General features: G+C 38.4%; 1 protein-coding gene across 2 annotated transcripts in view; it reads right to left on the bottom strand.

Moving 5' to 3' along the window:
* Positions 1 to 789: 789 nt before the first annotated feature.
* adcy5 (adenylate cyclase 5) overlaps positions 790 to 17472 on the bottom strand; it is a 71025-nt gene continuing 54342 nt past the window's right edge. Inside the window, exons 9-21 of one of the 2 annotated variants that reach the window (XM_058392706.1) lie at positions 14132 to 14154; positions 13160 to 13319; positions 10299 to 10396; positions 8165 to 8252; positions 7395 to 7511; positions 7143 to 7307; positions 6771 to 6946; positions 5530 to 5550; positions 5105 to 5234; positions 4742 to 5005; positions 4446 to 4650; positions 3765 to 3889; positions 790 to 3654 (exon numbers count right to left, since the gene is read on the bottom strand). In XM_058392706.1, the coding sequence (XP_058248689.1) occupies positions 3526 to 3654; positions 3765 to 3889; positions 4446 to 4650; positions 4742 to 5005; positions 5105 to 5234; positions 5530 to 5550; positions 6771 to 6946; positions 7143 to 7307; positions 7395 to 7511; positions 8165 to 8252; positions 10299 to 10396; positions 13160 to 13319; positions 14132 to 14154 (1701 nt within the window). In that variant the 3' untranslated portion in view covers positions 790 to 3525. The remainder of the gene's footprint in view (positions 3655 to 3764; positions 3890 to 4445; positions 4651 to 4741; positions 5006 to 5104; positions 5235 to 5529; positions 5551 to 6770; positions 6947 to 7142; positions 7308 to 7394; positions 7512 to 8164; positions 8253 to 10298; positions 10397 to 13159; positions 13320 to 14131; positions 14155 to 17472) is intronic. The other variant, XM_058392707.1, reaches the window with a different exon arrangement.

The raw sequence follows: 17472 nt of genomic DNA, 5'->3' as shown, positions 1-17472 counted from the left end.
CTGGACACAATGAAGTCCAGTGTGTCAGGATAATTGTCACATTTTCTATTGATTTTACAATCTTACAAAATGTGTTTGATATTTTGGGCTTATCATATCCATTATATACACTATATAGGTTTATGGTGATCACTGAAAAAGTGATTTCTGTCATTTTGATCATGGCCTGGTTGTTGGTATCAGATGGGCTGGTTGAGTATTAATGAACTGCTAATGAACTGAGATGCTCATCACAGCTGTAAAGAGTGACTGAGTTACTGTATACTTCCTGTCAGCTCAAACCAGCCCCTGATCTCTCTCATCAACAAGGTGTTTCAGTCTCTTTTCACAGGGTGTTATGCTTTTTGCTCCATTCTATCTAACCTCTAGAGACTGCTGTGTGTGAAAATCCCAGGAGATCATTTCTGAGTTTCTGAAATCGGCACCAACCATCTGCAACAACAACCATGCCATGGTTAAAATGGCATTATTAACAATCACATTATTTTTCCTCATTCTGATGTTTGATGTGAACATTAACTGATTGTTTTACATTGTGCTGCTGCCACATGACTGGCTGTTTAGAGAACTGTTTAGATAAATGTCCAGGTTTACACGTGTACACAAAAAAAGTGGAGGATGAGTGTATTATGTAATGAACTAAAATGAACTGAATGAACCGACTGAATAAAAGCTAAGAAATGGTGCTGCTGCCACCCTTTGGATATTGTATGCAACATCCACATCCGTGTGCTAAAATTCAGTTTGATCAAACAAAAGGCTTGTGCAGTCAAAAAAAAGGAACATAAACACTGACGGCCTAATTTATTTCCAGAATATATAAACATTGAAGTGATTTATTTGAATGTAAAAAAGGGGTATAGTGTTTGACATCACAGATAAGGAAAAACAAACCATAAATTAGCTCTGAATTCTGCAGTTCAGCAATATCCATTATTATAAGGAGCATGTCCTCAAAATACAGACAAACAGCCTCAGAACCTCAGCATCAAAGAGAAAGAGATGTGGTTATACATCGTACAAATTCATCGTAATTGTCATGCCTGTTTAACCCTCCTATTATGTTGCTGGTCAAACTGACCTGGGTAGGATTTAGGAAAAAATGGAAGCATGGAAACATGGAAGCATAGAAAACATTAACCCCAAAAAAAAAAAAAAAACCCTCTCCCTTCCTTATTTATTTTAGCCTCCAACACACTTCCTCTCAGCTCACCCCTTAAACACTATTCAACCTCAACAATCTCATAGTACAGTAATGGAAATGCAAATATTACAGCAACGACAGAACCATGCAAGAACCGATTATTCGCACATGTGACAAAAACAGAGCAGGGAGAAAAAGAGAGGAAAAAGGATTTTGAAGCACACACAGGTCTCTCCGACATAAATCCGTTAAGTCTATCTGTCTCTCCTGCAAATGCATGCACACAAACACAGCGACTAACAGCGGCATGTTGCCAAACACTCGCAGGGGAGCTGACATTTGTTCATAGTAGTTCATATATTTTTTTTCTAAGAAAATGAATATATTATTATAGATCAGTAATCAGTGGATCCAATAAAAATAGGTAAAATATAATATAGCGAAATTAAGTTACACATTTAATAAAAATTAAAAAAATCGTTTTGGTCAATATATGTAATTTGGGACAATCTGACACTGAAACTGAACATAACAGGAGGGTTAACTGAGCTGAACCTGCATTGACCTGGAGCCAAAGACCTCCAATTTTTCTGCACATTTAAAATAAAACGGAAAATACCAAAACATACATTGCTGACATCACTGTAGCTTCATTTTTTTGGGTGTTCACAAAGTGACAGTAAAATATATGGCACTGCATTTTCCCCCCTGCAAAGAGAAAATAAATTTTTGATGCCCCACACAGTAGTAAAGTTGTGACTGAATGTCTAAAGAAAAATCTAAGTTCTATTCTCGTACAGTATACGCTCCTTCCTCGTGAAAACCTGTGAGTGCACATGCTGTAACAGACAATGCTTAAAGACTGATATCTTTAGCATCTTTCTTCATTAAAGATAAAAAAAAAACTGGATAATTTGGCGCCTGTCTGCATGTAGTTGGCAAAAACACACTGAAGAACTCTTCCAGCTGAATAAAGATATGCCTAAAGGACTCCTGATGAGCATGGCACTGATGTTTAGTGGTTAACTCAGTGTTCTGGATGTACAAAGGCCTCACTGGAGAAATTGAACATTCATTGGGTCGTACCATCTGATTGAGCTGGGAGGGGAAAGCAGTGTATGACACACTAAGAAAGGCAGAGGTGCAGTGCAAAAAACGGCCAAAGAGGTGTGGGGCATCTAGTACATCCTCACTTAATACATAAACTTGAACAATGGTTCATTAGCTTAGACAACGTTGGCTGTGGAAAACTCCTGCAATTTTTTCTACTGCGAAACACACTGTAGGATAAAAGACACTATTTCTCATTTCTCTCTTTCTCGCTCTGTCTCTTTTTTTTTTTTTTTTATAGAATTTTTTGTGAACCTGAAATAGCTTTGATGCAAAAGGAGAGTAAAGGTGAAAGAAAATGAATTTTTCTCCATTAAAATATACATGATTGTTGCAATTTTCTTTAGATATATACATCTGAATACACACCTCTGTTTATAGACATCGCTCTAATATATTAATGTACAAAATATAGAATCTAAAATAGCTTTGATAAGGTTTGGTTTTTGAGACAAAATACAAAATCTCAAAGATACAAAATAAACGCAGGTTTGACCGTTATTTCTATCCTCCAGAGTGTCTTCGGTTCAGTAAGTGGGTGTGCCTTTTCTTCAGTGAAAAACACTTTTCTGTCTACATCTGTGTGTGTGTATGTGTGTGTAGGTGTGTGTGTGTGTGTAGTGATAACACACACCTAAAACACAGAATGAGAGCAGTTCCATCTCATACTGAAATAGCCAGACACAGAACACCATCAGTTCTCCTTCCTGGTTTCCACCACAGCGCTGGATGAGAGAAGGTTGTATAATATGCTGTTGCTGCACCAATATGTTTAGCTCAAAAAAGTGTCTGAGGATAAGGAGACTGTGAGAACATGGATTGCTTCCCAAAGATCATAGATGCATCATATACACACAAAACATTTGCCTACTTTTCGAAATTCAGTGACGTCAGACAGTTTTGTCAGTTTGAGAACTTCTATTCAGCGTCCGAGTGTTCACCCTCTCCCATATGGAGAAAAGTCAGAACTAGTGAACCGCCTTGAATTTCTGAGATTCCTTCACTTTTCTTTGGTCTCTTCTAATAATGATGATGTTTTGGTGGATGTGGACAGACTTTCCAGCTCCTTTCCCCACATCCTGACCTTCACCCTTGAGGATTCCCTCTATTAATATGTGGAAAGGTCACAATACTCCATGAGCCATCTTTAAACAATTCCTCTGTCCCTATACACAGAGCAAAGAGAACCCGATGCTCAGCACCTTGCTTTCCAGCAAGACGTCAAGCCACTTCATGTCTTTAGTGTCACGACTGCAAGATACAGGTTTCTGTTAACTGCTGCTTGGCCCACCATTCAGGAAATAGGTCATCATTTCTCCCTTGCCTTTGACTTTGACAACTCCTCTGCATTCCAGTGAGTAGTTATAGGAATGGAGTACCTGGTAGAGGTCACTGGTAACCTGGTAAGAAAACAGTAAACATGAAAATTAAGTTGGAGCATATCAGATAGGCTAAAGGCAAGTTCCTGTTGGGATGTTAAAGGAGAAAAGTAAGACCTGAAAAGTCTGACCTGTATTCTTTCAGGAACTCCTGTGCTGTCCATGCGACTGGCTACATTCACGGTGTTGCCCCAGATGTCATACTGGGGTTTACGTGCCCCTATTACTCCAGCCACTACTGGACCTATGTTAAGACCTACAGCAGCACACAAGAAATCAATGTATCAAGTCAAACCATTTACATCTACAGCATTTGGCAGACACCCTTATCCAGAGCAACTTACATATATCTCATTTTATACGACTGAGCAGTTGATGGTTAAGGGCCTTGCTCAGGGGCCGATAAGTGGCAGCATGGTGGATCTAGGATTCAAACTCCCAAGCTTCCAAATGAAGGCCCACACCTTAACCACTAAGCTACCACATCCCCACAGTCATTCATCTTGAGTGAATGGTTTATCCTGGTCAGAGTCATGGTGGAACAACTGGATAGAAATCCAGTCCATCACAAGGCACCACACACATTTATACACCAAGGCTCAATTTAGAATAGCCAATCCAGAGTGTTTTAGGATGTGGGAAGAAACCCATGTGGACATGATAATAACCTGAGCTCAGGATCAAACCATAATTTTGAGCATAAAATCATGATGTTTAGCTACTCAACATGCTTCGGCTTTGATCAATGCAATCAGCTAGCGTATACTGCAAAGATGAAATCAGTTTTACAACCCACCCCAACCAGTCCTTACCAATCTTCATTTTAAAGTTATTGAAGGAGTGCTCGTTGATGTACTTCATCTGGTCCATGAGACGCATGGCGTAATCAGCCAAAGCACGGATGTGCGAGCGGCCGACCTTATCGTAGGTAGAGTCGTTCAGGCCAGAAGCGGCCATATACGTGCTTCCGATAGTCTTGATTTTCTCCAGCTGACGAAACTGATCCTCGCTGATGATCTGAGACAGACATCAGAAGATGTTAGTAGGGAAAGAAATTCGAGCACATCAGAGAAAACAGGACACTCTAGCCATCTCTTCAGTGTTTTACCTCATCAAAGTCAGCAATGATCTCATTGAGAAGCCTCAGACACTCTACACCTTCATTGTTGGCCTCCAGCTCGACGTAGAACTCTGAGAAATTGCTGATAGAGGCAAACATGACAGCCACACACTCGCATGACTGGTAGTAGAGTTCGTCATTTCTCCGCTCCCGAGCCAGGAAATGAGCCGCCACATCTTTAGGGAGAATGTTGTGTAGGAGACGGCGATTGTACGCCTGAAGCTCCTCCATTTCTTCTTTTTCCTCCGTGGCCTGAGGAGACACAGAGAAACAGGCCGCTAGCAATGTGACACACATGGAAACCTAAAACAGGAATGAAGAAAATTTCAGATTCTTCATTGGGAAACACACCTGTAACTTCCACAGGAAGTCCAGCCTGGCAGTGGATTCCACTTGCTGGGCATGTAAGTAAAGAGCCAGTACAAAAACGGTGATGACCACTGGGGTCATGATCTTCAGGGGAACCCTGTCTGTCCCACAGCTGTGTCAATACAAACACAAAGAGGTGTAAAAAATCTTACTACTTTTCCACACTTTTAATTAGAAGGTGCCTTGGGGAAAGGACAGTGCAGAACTGCTTGAGCTTCACGGCACCAAAATACATTTGCTTGTATAATATTTGATACCATCTCAGTTATACACATACAAACCTGAAGATGGTACTGTGTGCTTGTGTAGTGATAGCAATCATTATGGCGAAGCAATCAAAGTAACATGCTGGGGTTCAAAGGGATTTAATTCACCTCAGTGAATCCATTTACCAGATAAAATCTTACCTTGTTCCAGTGACGTTCTCACTGTGAATACAAAACAAAAAGGAAATGAATCAGATGGGCAGAGCAGAACTACCACATTATCTTCCAAGCTGATGTCACAAAAGCAATTCCAACTCAGATCTGGGAATATCCATGAGAGGCTTTCATTCTTTCATTAGAGAACGGATCTAAATGCTTTCGAAGCATCTAGAGCAATCTATTCATATATATAAATCAATGAACAAAGCCATCATCGTGCTGGAAAATAAATATTTATTGGTAATGGTCACATAATCTGTCTTTTACCACTGCATAATTATAATAAAAGGATTGTTGTGATTATGATGGGTGATGCTTTAATAATGATTAACAGCAGCATTACATCCTATGATTTTCCACTTTGTATAAACACCTGTGGTTTGTCTGCATATAGGGTTATTTTTACTGCCGGAAAGTGATAGCCTCCATGTGCAAGCTTCAGTCTGCTTTGACACAGATTTCTGGATTTGATACAAAAAAATGCATGTCCACATGCTAATCTATTTGGAACACACATGGATTTGCAGCCCTCATACACAGATTGTGATGCACACATGCAAAATCATAATCCTCCGAACACTCGATTCACTCGACCCTCATATTCATCCTGCTCGCTCATGAACCTTTTTAACATTCAGTATGGGTTATTTATATTGTACCAAGAGCTTACTGCTACATTCCTCACAAAACTCTTATGCATCTCAAGGCATCTAAAGGCAATACTCTGGGAAGAATCGTTAGATACACAGTTTATTACAATTACTGCTGTTTCAGAATGATATAATGTGACTCAGACCTCTGCTGAAGCCACAGTGCAATAAAACTGCTTTAACAAAAAAACAAAAAACAAAACAAGACCTCGTAAATTTTACAGGTAGCCAACAAAAGCATCAGATTCTAAAGAGATTATAATCTCTTTAGTTGTCCCTACTATTGTGAACGTATATAAACGTCTAAATAAGAAAAGAAGGAATGATATTGTACTGTTAACATCTGGCAGCAAGAAAGATAATGGCTAAAAGCTCATAATACTCTCCACTGAGATTGATGAACCGAATAAAGCTTGATAAATCAGAATTATGGAAGGTATTAATTGTGGTGGCTCCCAATTAACTAATTGCAGGAGGCAAAATTAATTTTCCAAACAATATGTGATGGTGATCAGTGTCTATATTGTGTGTGTGTGTGTGTGTGTGTGTGTGTGTGTGTGTGTGTATACTCACATGGCATTGGCCATCACCAGAAGGTCCACGTTGTCAAACAGATTGACTTCTGGCACCTCCATTATAAGGACATACAGAATCTCAATGAAAAGCATGAGGAAAAGCTTCCCAATGCTGCTCACTTGCAAGAAGACAGAACATGCCAGCAGGCTGAGCAGGACACATGATGAGAAATACTGAAATATCAGAAGGGTGAGGAAAAAAATACACACCAGCTTAGTACAGTCATTTGTTCTGGGAACTTTTCCGTCTGTATAAACACTTCAATATGTCCACTAGATCTAGTAAAGCTTATAAAACAGGTTTCACTTAAATCTGTAGATAGGATTGGTCCAGGACTTTATAAGAAGACGTTTAGAGAAGTATGTTCACCTCAGGAAAGTTACAGGCAGGTAAGGAGCTGTTACAGAGGTGCTTCTGGGATGACAGTGAATAGTTAAAGGCAGAGCTGCGCACATGGCAGGCATTCACGCTGCTCCGGCTGATATTAAACTCTTGGCTCAAACACGACTTCAGATCATCGCTGCTGCATGTGAACTGGAGATGGACAAAAAAAAACCCCTCTAAGGTCCAATTTACTATTAAAGACCTGTTTGTTATGTTACTTCCTGTTGGGATACTCACAATGTTTATGAAGGCAGAGAGAAAGACCAAAACAATTGTAATGACGCCCACCAGAGTGCTGTTGAGTCTGGACTGGACAATCCTTTTGGACAGATGCTGCAGGGGCACTGGGAAAAGCTGGCAAAGAGAAGAGAGGTCAAGAGTGTGCCATAGATTTACTGACCTATAATTTCACCATGAAATTAGGCAATGTGAATTAAATTATTCGGTACTCTCTCACTTCTCTGCTAGGATGAATTATGATCTGCAATTATCATACATACTAATGCATTTTATTCTTAATAATCGTCATATTTTATTATTGAACAAGCTCATTCTTCCTTCACAGAATTAGTCTTATCATCAAATTAAATTCAATCCTAGAAGCAATTCTGTGGGTCATCAAACGCTCTGGAAGTAAGCCAACAATTTTCCGAAAGACATTTTAGTTTTACAAGCTCATCCAAAGGTCAATCTAATTCTCCAGGTGAAAGAAGGCAGGGACTCGGCTGCCTTCACCCTGGGACAGCATGCATAAATACGTGCCAGAGCCATTTATGTATTTGTCTGACACATGGTCTCTCAGGACCAGCTCAGACACGACACCAGCAAGAAACAATCTCATCTACATGGATGATTTAGCAAATGTTTGTTTAGCATGTCATGTTGTGGGTGAGCTTTTAAAAAACTGTTGTCTCTTGTAGTCTGTATTGGTGGATCAAGTCTTGTGCAGTATTTCTACTGCGTCATGGTGTGTTGTGTGAAATGAGCTGCCAAAAGAAGACACTTACCCCAAAACAGGAGTAAATGACTGAAACGAACAGAATGACCATGAGAATGATGAAACATGACACATAGAATCCGATCATCAGGTTGGAGCTGTGGAAGAAAGGAAATTAAAATTAGAAGTAAAGAGATAGTAAACTGGCACTAAACAATACAAGCCGAAAACATGAGGAAGAGGAACAAACACACTTATTGGTCTATTCAGTGATCAGTAAACAGTGGAAGTGAACTGGTGCCAAGCTGCTACTGATGAAATAGAGTATTAGAGAAAATATCACATAATGCACATCAAATTTGAATAAGAACTGCAGGATCAGGCAGGATTGGTCATCTGCAATAGCAGAAAGGATTAGTCAGGATGCCTTTAGGAGAGAGTACTATCTGGATTAAATTAAAAAAAAAAAAACAGCTAAAGTGAAAGATATTTACTTCAACAGAAAATCTTTCACTCTATCAAAATGAAATTAATCTGGTGTTATAATTACTCCCTCCAGGAGTTTTTATGTGATTGTTGAATCCAAGAATGCTTTATTTTGCTGCAGCTTTTTTTTTTCTTTTTCAAAATTTCAGATGCAAATGCTTGCAGAGATTTTTTTTTGCCTGCAAACTGCTTTAATCAGTGAAATCGCAAATACAGGATTCTACTTTTACACTGCAACCAGTGAAGACACATACACCGATCAGGCATAACATTATAACCACATGCCTATTATTGTGTTGGTCCCACTTTTGCGTTGTGTTATTGTGTTGACCCCTCGTCTTGACCCGTTGAGGCATGGACTCTACTAGATCCCCGAAGGTGTGTTGTGGTATCTTGCAATATGTGAGCAGATACGTACAGGATTTAAATGACTTACAGGGCTTAAAGGATACTTTTGATAGATAGCCATCACAATTTGGTCCTTGTCAAACTTTGAGGACAAAATGTTCAGTTGCTGCCTAATATATCCCACCCACTAACTATTCAATTCAATTCAATTCAATTTATTTTGTATAGCGCCTTTTACAATGAACATTGTCTCAAAGCAGCTTTACAAAAGAAGAAAACAGAGAAAGAGGAGGGGAAAATGAAAAATAATAATAAAAAATAACTAATTAACTAGAAATAAGAATAAATTATTAAATTCTATAATTAGACTATTTTATCCCTAATGAGCAAGCCTGTGGCAACGGTGGCAAGGAAAAACTCCCTGGGATGGAAAGGAAGAAACCTTGAGAGGAACCAGGTTCAGAAGGGAATCCATCCTCATTTGGGTGAACTAGTGCCATGATGAGGAGATAATCAGTGTTATTCATTTCACCTGTCACTGCTCATAATGTTACGCCTCATTGGTGTATGCAATTATTTTATATGATGGCTGCACACGAACGGATAAGAGCTTTGGCTGAATGTGTGTTGTGATGATGTCAATTCAAGATTCAATTCAAGATTCAAAGAACTTTAATAATCCCCAAGGGAAATTGTTTAAATGTGTCACATAACACAGCTAGGCCCAAATTTAAACAATTTTTTAAAAAATTTGCAAGCTTTTCTGAATATCACAGAGTTTGCTGGATTATTCATTTATTATTTCTGCAATTGCAAAATCATGAAATCCTGGATGGACTGAACAGTGGCATGATTCATTCTTAAAGAAAGCAAAGGTGTTAATGACACTGCAGGCTGAAGCTGATCCTGATATCTGACTTTTTCAACATAACTTCACATGGGGTCTCTTTTTGTATTTTAAATGAATGTTTTTTACACTTCAAGTCATTGTGTCTTAACAAAAAAGTGATAATTATCAAATTAAAAAAATTCAATCAAATTGCAGTGAGAGAAATGCAATCTGAATTATTTTGTGCTAAGCTTTAGATGTGCTGCATGTATTAATCTTAAATCTACATAAAATTCTACCCCAGACATCCCTTTCATTTAATATGCTGTATTTATACAATGAAGGGAAAAAAACCATCTGTTCTTTCCTCTGGAATTCTATTACTTCTCTCAAAACAACATGCTTCTCTTCCTAGCACCAAAGTTTATGGTCATAGTGACGTTTATTGCTGCAGATGCTCAGATGTTGCACATTGCAGCTCTCCAGCTAATTAGTTATTACTGACTGCATCAAATAAAGCATGATACGCAGATATACTTACGCTGGAACGACTACAAGCTGGATGAAGCAGATGAACAAGAAGACAAGAGTGGCACAGGCTACGTATGCTCCGAAACGGGAATCCACCTGCTTAGAATACTTAAGAGAGAGATTTTGAGAGATGGAGGAGAAAGGGAAGGAACAGAGAGGCACACATTTTATTTTTATGTATTCATACATAGATGAGCATTAGAAACTAGGCTAAGCCTAGTATGTGTGTGGAATATTTCAAATAAACTATATAGAAAGCTTTGTTTACTAGGTTTAAAACACACTAGCAATTTTAACAAAGCTAATTTGGTTTACAAAGAAGAATGAATATCAAATAGCAGGGAGGTGGGAATCGTAAATTCAGGGCCTCCTGATACACATGAGCAGTGGAAGGAAACGAAAGCAGTAAAGCAGTCTCCTTAAACGTAACACCTAGTCTGGCACTACACACTCTTATCTAAGGCAGAAAGAACATGTTTATCGCTAAAATAGTAAGTAATTGCAGCCTGCGGATGTGAATGTGTTACATTCACCCTCTGTCACCTTTTAGTCTCCAGCACAGAAAGGAAAGAAAATGGACTTTCTTGATAAAAAGGGAACAAAAGGTAATAGAGGGTGAAACATTATGCAACCTTTCCCTGTGATGACGTAGATATCCGTACTTCCCTAGATCAGTCATGACTGATTTGAAGCACAGCGTTATTCAGTTGTGATGGTGGCTTTGAGAGCAATGCTATAAATTTTCTTCAAATAATTTGACTTTGCTTATGTTTCACCCTGTGACTCATCCTGACCTTAGGAAACTTAACGATCATTTTTTTGCTGTAGTTCAAAGCAGCTTGAGCTCTAGTTTCATGCCAGCCACTGAATAATTTGCTGGTTAACATGTTATTTTGTTCTGGGTGCAATTTTTTTAATGTTTTTGTGCACTGTAGATATTCTTGTGGTTATAAAAGAATGCTCTCGACTGAGGAGGATGAAATTACATAAAAGCGGGTGTGACACTGGCACTGTGGGATATTCAAACATACAATCTATGGCCAAAAGTTTGTGGAGACCTTTCCATTACACCTATATTTGAATTTTTAAGATCCTATTTCAGATGTATTCACACCTTTGCCGATATAATTAGCTCCATTCCTCTGGGAAGGCTTTCCACCAGATGTTGGTGTGGCTGTGGGGATTTGTGATCGTTCAGGTACAACAGCATTACTGAGATCAGACACTGATGTTGGGTGAAGAGGTCTGAGGTGCAGTCAGTGTTCAGTTCATCCAAAATGTGTTCAGTGGGTTAGAGGTCAGGAAACTTGAGTTCTTCCATTACAACCTTGGCAATCTATGTCTTCAAGGAGCTCTCTTTGTGCACATGGGCATTGTCATGCCGCAGCAGGTTTAGGACTCTTAGATCCATTGAAGGGAAATTGTAATGTTACAGTATACCAAGGTGCTCTAGTCCAGGGTGTCCAATCCTATCCAGAAAGGGCTCACATGTTTTTATTTTAACCAAGCAGCAGCCAAACCTGATATGCTTCTTCTTCATCCGCTAAGATCAACTGGTGGAATCAGGTGTGGTTCCTGCTTTATTGGAATGAAAACCTGCACCTTCACCAGCCTTTGCTGGATATGATTGAAAACCCATGTTTTAGACAATTTTGTACTCCCAAAACTTTGTGACAGGCAACAGTTTGGGGAAGCCTCTCATCTAGGTGTGATGGTCATGTGTCCAAAACTAGGCCACAATGTGTTCTGGCCCAAATCTAGGGTGTATTCAGTTCAGTTCATTTGAATTCAATGTTATTTGTATAACACATCTAACAACGTACATTGCCAAAATTAACTTTACAGAAACATATACATACAGGATATAAATTCTACATTTTATATTCAAATTATTTCCTATGTGGTGCTACTTTCTGAGACTTTCTCTGCACAGGTGCAAGCAAATTACAGTATTAAATTGGCAGAGCCGGTCAAGTCCTGTGTAATTTCTCACAACTTTTGGATGTTTTGCATCATACAAGGTTGCATCACATTATTTCATTCACAGCAAACACAAACAAAGTAATAGTAAGTAGTAGTACTAATGGTCAATTCATACCACAAGACACTAATGTGTCTTTGACTCTCATACTAGATTCTATTTCAGCTTTACCTATACATAAAAACCTTAGAAATCCATCCAAATCTGTAAAAATAAATTTTACTCCATTAAAAACAACTCGCATATTTACATAATTTTCATGTGTATGAATAGTGTAAGGATATCAGGAGTATTCTCTGTCAGTTATGCACATGAGGTCAGATCACCTCTCTGGGGTTACGTCAAACATGCATTCACGTTCTCCCCACGTCATACATTTGATGCTTTGCATTGCCTTCTCTTAAAAGATGGTCACAAAATAGCCATCAGATTATTTATAAAGCTCTTGGAGCTTTTCGATTTGTTAAAAACAGATCTTTGTTTTGTTTTGTAGAGAAAGAACATGAAAAAAAAAGTGAGATTCTGGCATTGGAAACAAACTAATAACTGTAGCTCACATACTGTTTAACTGCAGTTCTGAATGATGTATATATAATAAATCTTGCATTTTTTTGGTAATGTTTATAGCGGGACACCATGCTGACGGAAAAAGAGATGTTCTTTGCGTGTGTCCACAGTCAGTGGTTGTCATTTCTGTCTTTTTTCCATTTTGTTATTGATTTCTGTATTTTTTCACTTTACTTTTGTTTGTGTGTATGTTATTATCCAGAACTTAACCCTTTGTTACATTTGCTAAACAAGGAAAGACTCTGTATTTATACATATATACTGTACTGTGCTGTGCTGTATAAAATGTAGAGTTGAACAGCATCACTGCCTTAGAGCAGTACCTTTTTCTCCAGATCAGGCTCACGGAAAGTCAGCAGGAACTTCTTGACGTGTTCAGAGCGCAGACGGTCAATACTGCGAGCATCAATGGCACGGCCCAAAAACTCGTCCACTTCGTCCTCGGGGTTCAGGTTTTCCTGAGTATTTCTGAAAATGAAATGTCTAGATAACACAAGACGAGACCGTTGTTCTACTTTCTGCCTCTCCTGACACTTTCATCTCAACGGTTATCCACAGGCATGCCCCACCACCAGTGCCCTCAGTTCAGCCCATCACATGACAACACACAGCAGCACTTGAACAGATCACACCGCTCTTATTCACTGCATCATGATGGTTGTCAAGCAAAAATGGGTAATATGTCATGCAGGCTGTCCATGGTCATGTTTCAGTCATTGTTAAGGCATGATATTGAATATAGGGCTCAAATCATGACAGTACAATGACAGAAAGGCCTGAAGATTTGATAAATATACAAATACAGTATACTAAATTATACTAAATCAACACTGGAGATTGTTTATGATCTTCCAATATTTTAATTTCTTTATAGTCTGTCTGGTTTCATGAGTTTAAACCTTTTGAAGTACGATAACTAAATCATGATAGTTCATGCAGTTATGAACTGAACAGCACAATGATGTTTTCCACTGATTCAGCAGTAACAGCTTCTCATGCATTACATTTCCCCACATCCAGCACCAAACAGTAAGCATGCCCTCCAGTGCCAGCTTGAAAGAATACTGGGTGAAATCTCACCACACCTCACTGCCTGATAGATCTGCACTTTGATTATGATGTTAGAACCAGTGATTTTATTGTACTAATAGAGGTGATATTGCCCAGCAGCTTTTCAAGATGGCAGTAAAAGCATAAATTGCAAGCCATTATTGTTGTTGTTTATTTATTCAATATTATTTTACCATTACAGATGAACCAGAATTAGTCCGGAGGAGGTAAGGATTAATACTTACTTGTCCTTGGGATCTTCAAATCCCTGAAGAGGAAAAGAATAAATCAACAGTGTGAGATTTGTTAATGAGAAATTAGTAAAAAGAGGTGGTAATAATGTCCGAGAAGGACAGAGGAAAGGATAGTCATTGTACTGGTCTGTGCACAACAGTGACCACACCAAAGAACCAGAGAAAAACAAATCACTTCATTTTTCTGGGTTTTAGCACAGATTAGCACAACAGTGACCCCACCTGGATGCACACAGCAAAAATACAAACACAAAAATAAAAGTAGTGAGGTTAAAAAGGACTCATGAACCATAACCAAAAGGGCTGGTAATTATTTCACCTTCAGTAAATAAGGCTTCTCATAATCATCGAGTCATAACTATAACGTCTTCTTTTCTTAACCTTTACTTCCTGTTTTTCCTTCTGGACAATAATAATAGAGATGTTATCTCTTGTTATACTTGATATCATTTTGTAAATAAATTATGTAATGGATTGCATCCAGTCTGAAAAGTATGTGACAAACACAACGGTTTATTATTATTGTAAAATAAACAGCGATGTTGCCTTATATAGGTAAGTCATTTCAAACACAAGCACAAGCCAAAGCCGGTTTCCTCTTACAGTTTTGGTGTACAGATATTTATACTGGCAGAGCTTTAGGTGCTTTCTGTGTGTTATCTTTACTTTTTCACATTCAGTGAACTGTTAAAAAAGAGAGATTTTTCTTAACCTGGTAAATTGTTAAACTTTTATACAACATTTATTGGGGTAATTTGCATGTTTATTGCTCCGCTGTTTTACCTTTAAATAAAACACATTTATGAATGCACACAACACTGAATGAATTTAAAAGGAACACTTGTTCATAAACAGATAAGATCTGTTGAATTTTGGGTCAGGTCTGATATAATAAATCACTGCCAATATGGATAAGGATAACTACTTCGTTACGATATTACAGTGTGATTTGATTTAGGGTGTCGCACTACGGCACTTTATGAAAAGCCAAACAGTGATTTAAGAAAAGCTTTTACAGTCAAATAAAGTACACAATACAAGACAGTGAAATCCTTTTCTTCACATGCTCCAGCTTGCAAGAACAGCCAGGGTCAGCCATTATGCTACACCCAACTGTCTCATTGCTCATTTGTCCTTGTACTGCCCCCAAAAATGTGTTTTACAGCACTACAGCAGAAATTACATAGTAAAAACAATCACAATGCTGTATTCACCATTTAATTTGATATGTGTAAACACCTTGTTTATAAGTGACCTGATCTTTTGAAGACATAACCTGCATTTTTGTAAGTAAAACTGTTGTCCTAAACCACCAATTTGTTAAATCTGTAACAGTAAAATAATGATCAGTAGATTAATTTGTCATAAATACAACTGGTAATCTTCCTTCTATTCAATAACATGCTCTTTAGCCTACATGGTGATTCAGGAAAGTCTTCTGCACATGCATAATGCAGCAAGTTCTCTGTTCCAGCTCCAGCAATGGCGAGCACAACCCCCCCTAATCACTCGTCTAACTTATTTTGCATGAGAAAGGGAGCATATAATAGTGGATGTGGGGAGGATTAGTGAAAGTAAACACTATTATCTGTGGGAGGTCACATTCAAGGACCACGTGAGAGAGCAGTGCTGCTGTAAACATGCATGAGTCACCACAGCATTAATATAGCATTGTGGGAGGACCTTCGGAAATGCAGAGGGAAAAACTCAATATGGTCATGTTGCACTGTTTTTAGATCAGGGGATCCCGGGGGGATGTATGTGACTGTTTCACACAAAGATTGGGTCATGTTGGCTGATCTGCTTTGGGAGCTCTGCTTCAGCGAACGTGTCCGGAAGTGCACTGCAGGGGTGAGTGTGTCGAGCTGAATCCTGCTGCGACTGACACTGTGCTGGAAGGTCATGTTTAGGGAAGACATCTTTGAGTCTCTCAAATTTATATTCCTCTAGTCAAATCTTCCTCTTCCACACCAAGCTCACAAAAACAAAAAAAGTATCAGCCATGTCAGAGCCAGTTCTACTAACACTACATTCAACTGACATTAAATCATCTACATTTATGCCATTTTGGCAGACGCCCTTATCCTTACATTTATCTCATTTATACAACTGAGCATTTGAGGGTTAAGGGTCTGGTTCAAGGGATCAGCAGTGGCAGCTTAGAGGCATTTGAACTTACAACTTTTCCATTAGTAGTCTAACATCTTAACCATGAAGCTGCACTTCCCTTTAAAACTGCTGGAAATAAGAAGAGGTCTATGTGTGATAAAAATAAATGCAATTCAAAAAATACTTGTATGGCAGCATTTATTATGCTTTACATAATCTACGATTAATAATAGATGGATTACAAATCTGTTATTTCTTTAGTGCTTTTAACAATGGACACTTTTCACAGCAGCTTTACAGAGAGAAATAAATTCAGGGCAAAAATGATAAATTTTATATTTATCCCTAATGAACAAGCCCGAGCTGAAGGTGGTGAGCAAAGACTCAATATATGAGGAAGAAACCTTCAGAGGAACCAGAGTCAAAAGGGAACCCATCCTTAATATATACATGCAAGAAGTCTCTAAGCTCAGCTCTTTGTTTTGGTCAGTATGTTTTTCACTGTTTTCTCAGTAACATGATAAGCAAAGAGCCTTTTTTGTCTTATTTACTTAACAAGACAGAAAAAAACAGAGGCTGCACTGGGAACATCTGTTTATAGCTACATCGACATAAGTAATAACAGTGACTACCTAGTCTTGTACTTGTTCCTCAATATTAAATGTAACCTGGTTGAAAGTATGATGTGATGCTCATAAATAAATTAAAAATTGTAATCAATTGCAAAGTTATGAGGGAAAAAAGACATCAGGGTCTGCATTTATTAGAAAACTCCAGGGTGGTAAGAGATCACACTGTCACACTGCTGATTTTTTCATAACAGTATGCCCTGTTGTGTTTAATATATATATATATACATACACAAATTTAAAAACTGTGTATTTCTGTGCATGTACACTACCAGTCAAAAGTTTGAACACATCTTCTAATCCCATGGTCTTTCCTGATGTTTATTTCTTTCTACATTGTAAAACAATGCTGAAGGCGGCTGAAATACACAATAATGTCCTTTGAACAGTTGATACTGAGATATGTCTGCTACTGATGCTCTGTAAAGCCTTCATAACGGCTCTAATCTGAGGTGCTGTTAATTGGTGATTTCTGAGGCTGGTAACTCTAAATGAACTTCTCCTCTGCAGCAGAGGTAAGTTTTGGTCTTGCTTTACTGGGATGGTCTTCATGTAAGCCAGTTTCATCATGGTGCTTGATGGGTTTTGTAAATG

This window comes from Hemibagrus wyckioides, linkage group LG06 (assembly GCF_019097595.1).
Source record: "Hemibagrus wyckioides isolate EC202008001 linkage group LG06, SWU_Hwy_1.0, whole genome shotgun sequence".
Classification (NCBI taxonomy): domain Eukaryota; kingdom Metazoa; phylum Chordata; class Actinopteri; order Siluriformes; family Bagridae; genus Hemibagrus; species Hemibagrus wyckioides.
This window is presented reverse-complemented; position numbering and strand designations above follow the sequence as displayed.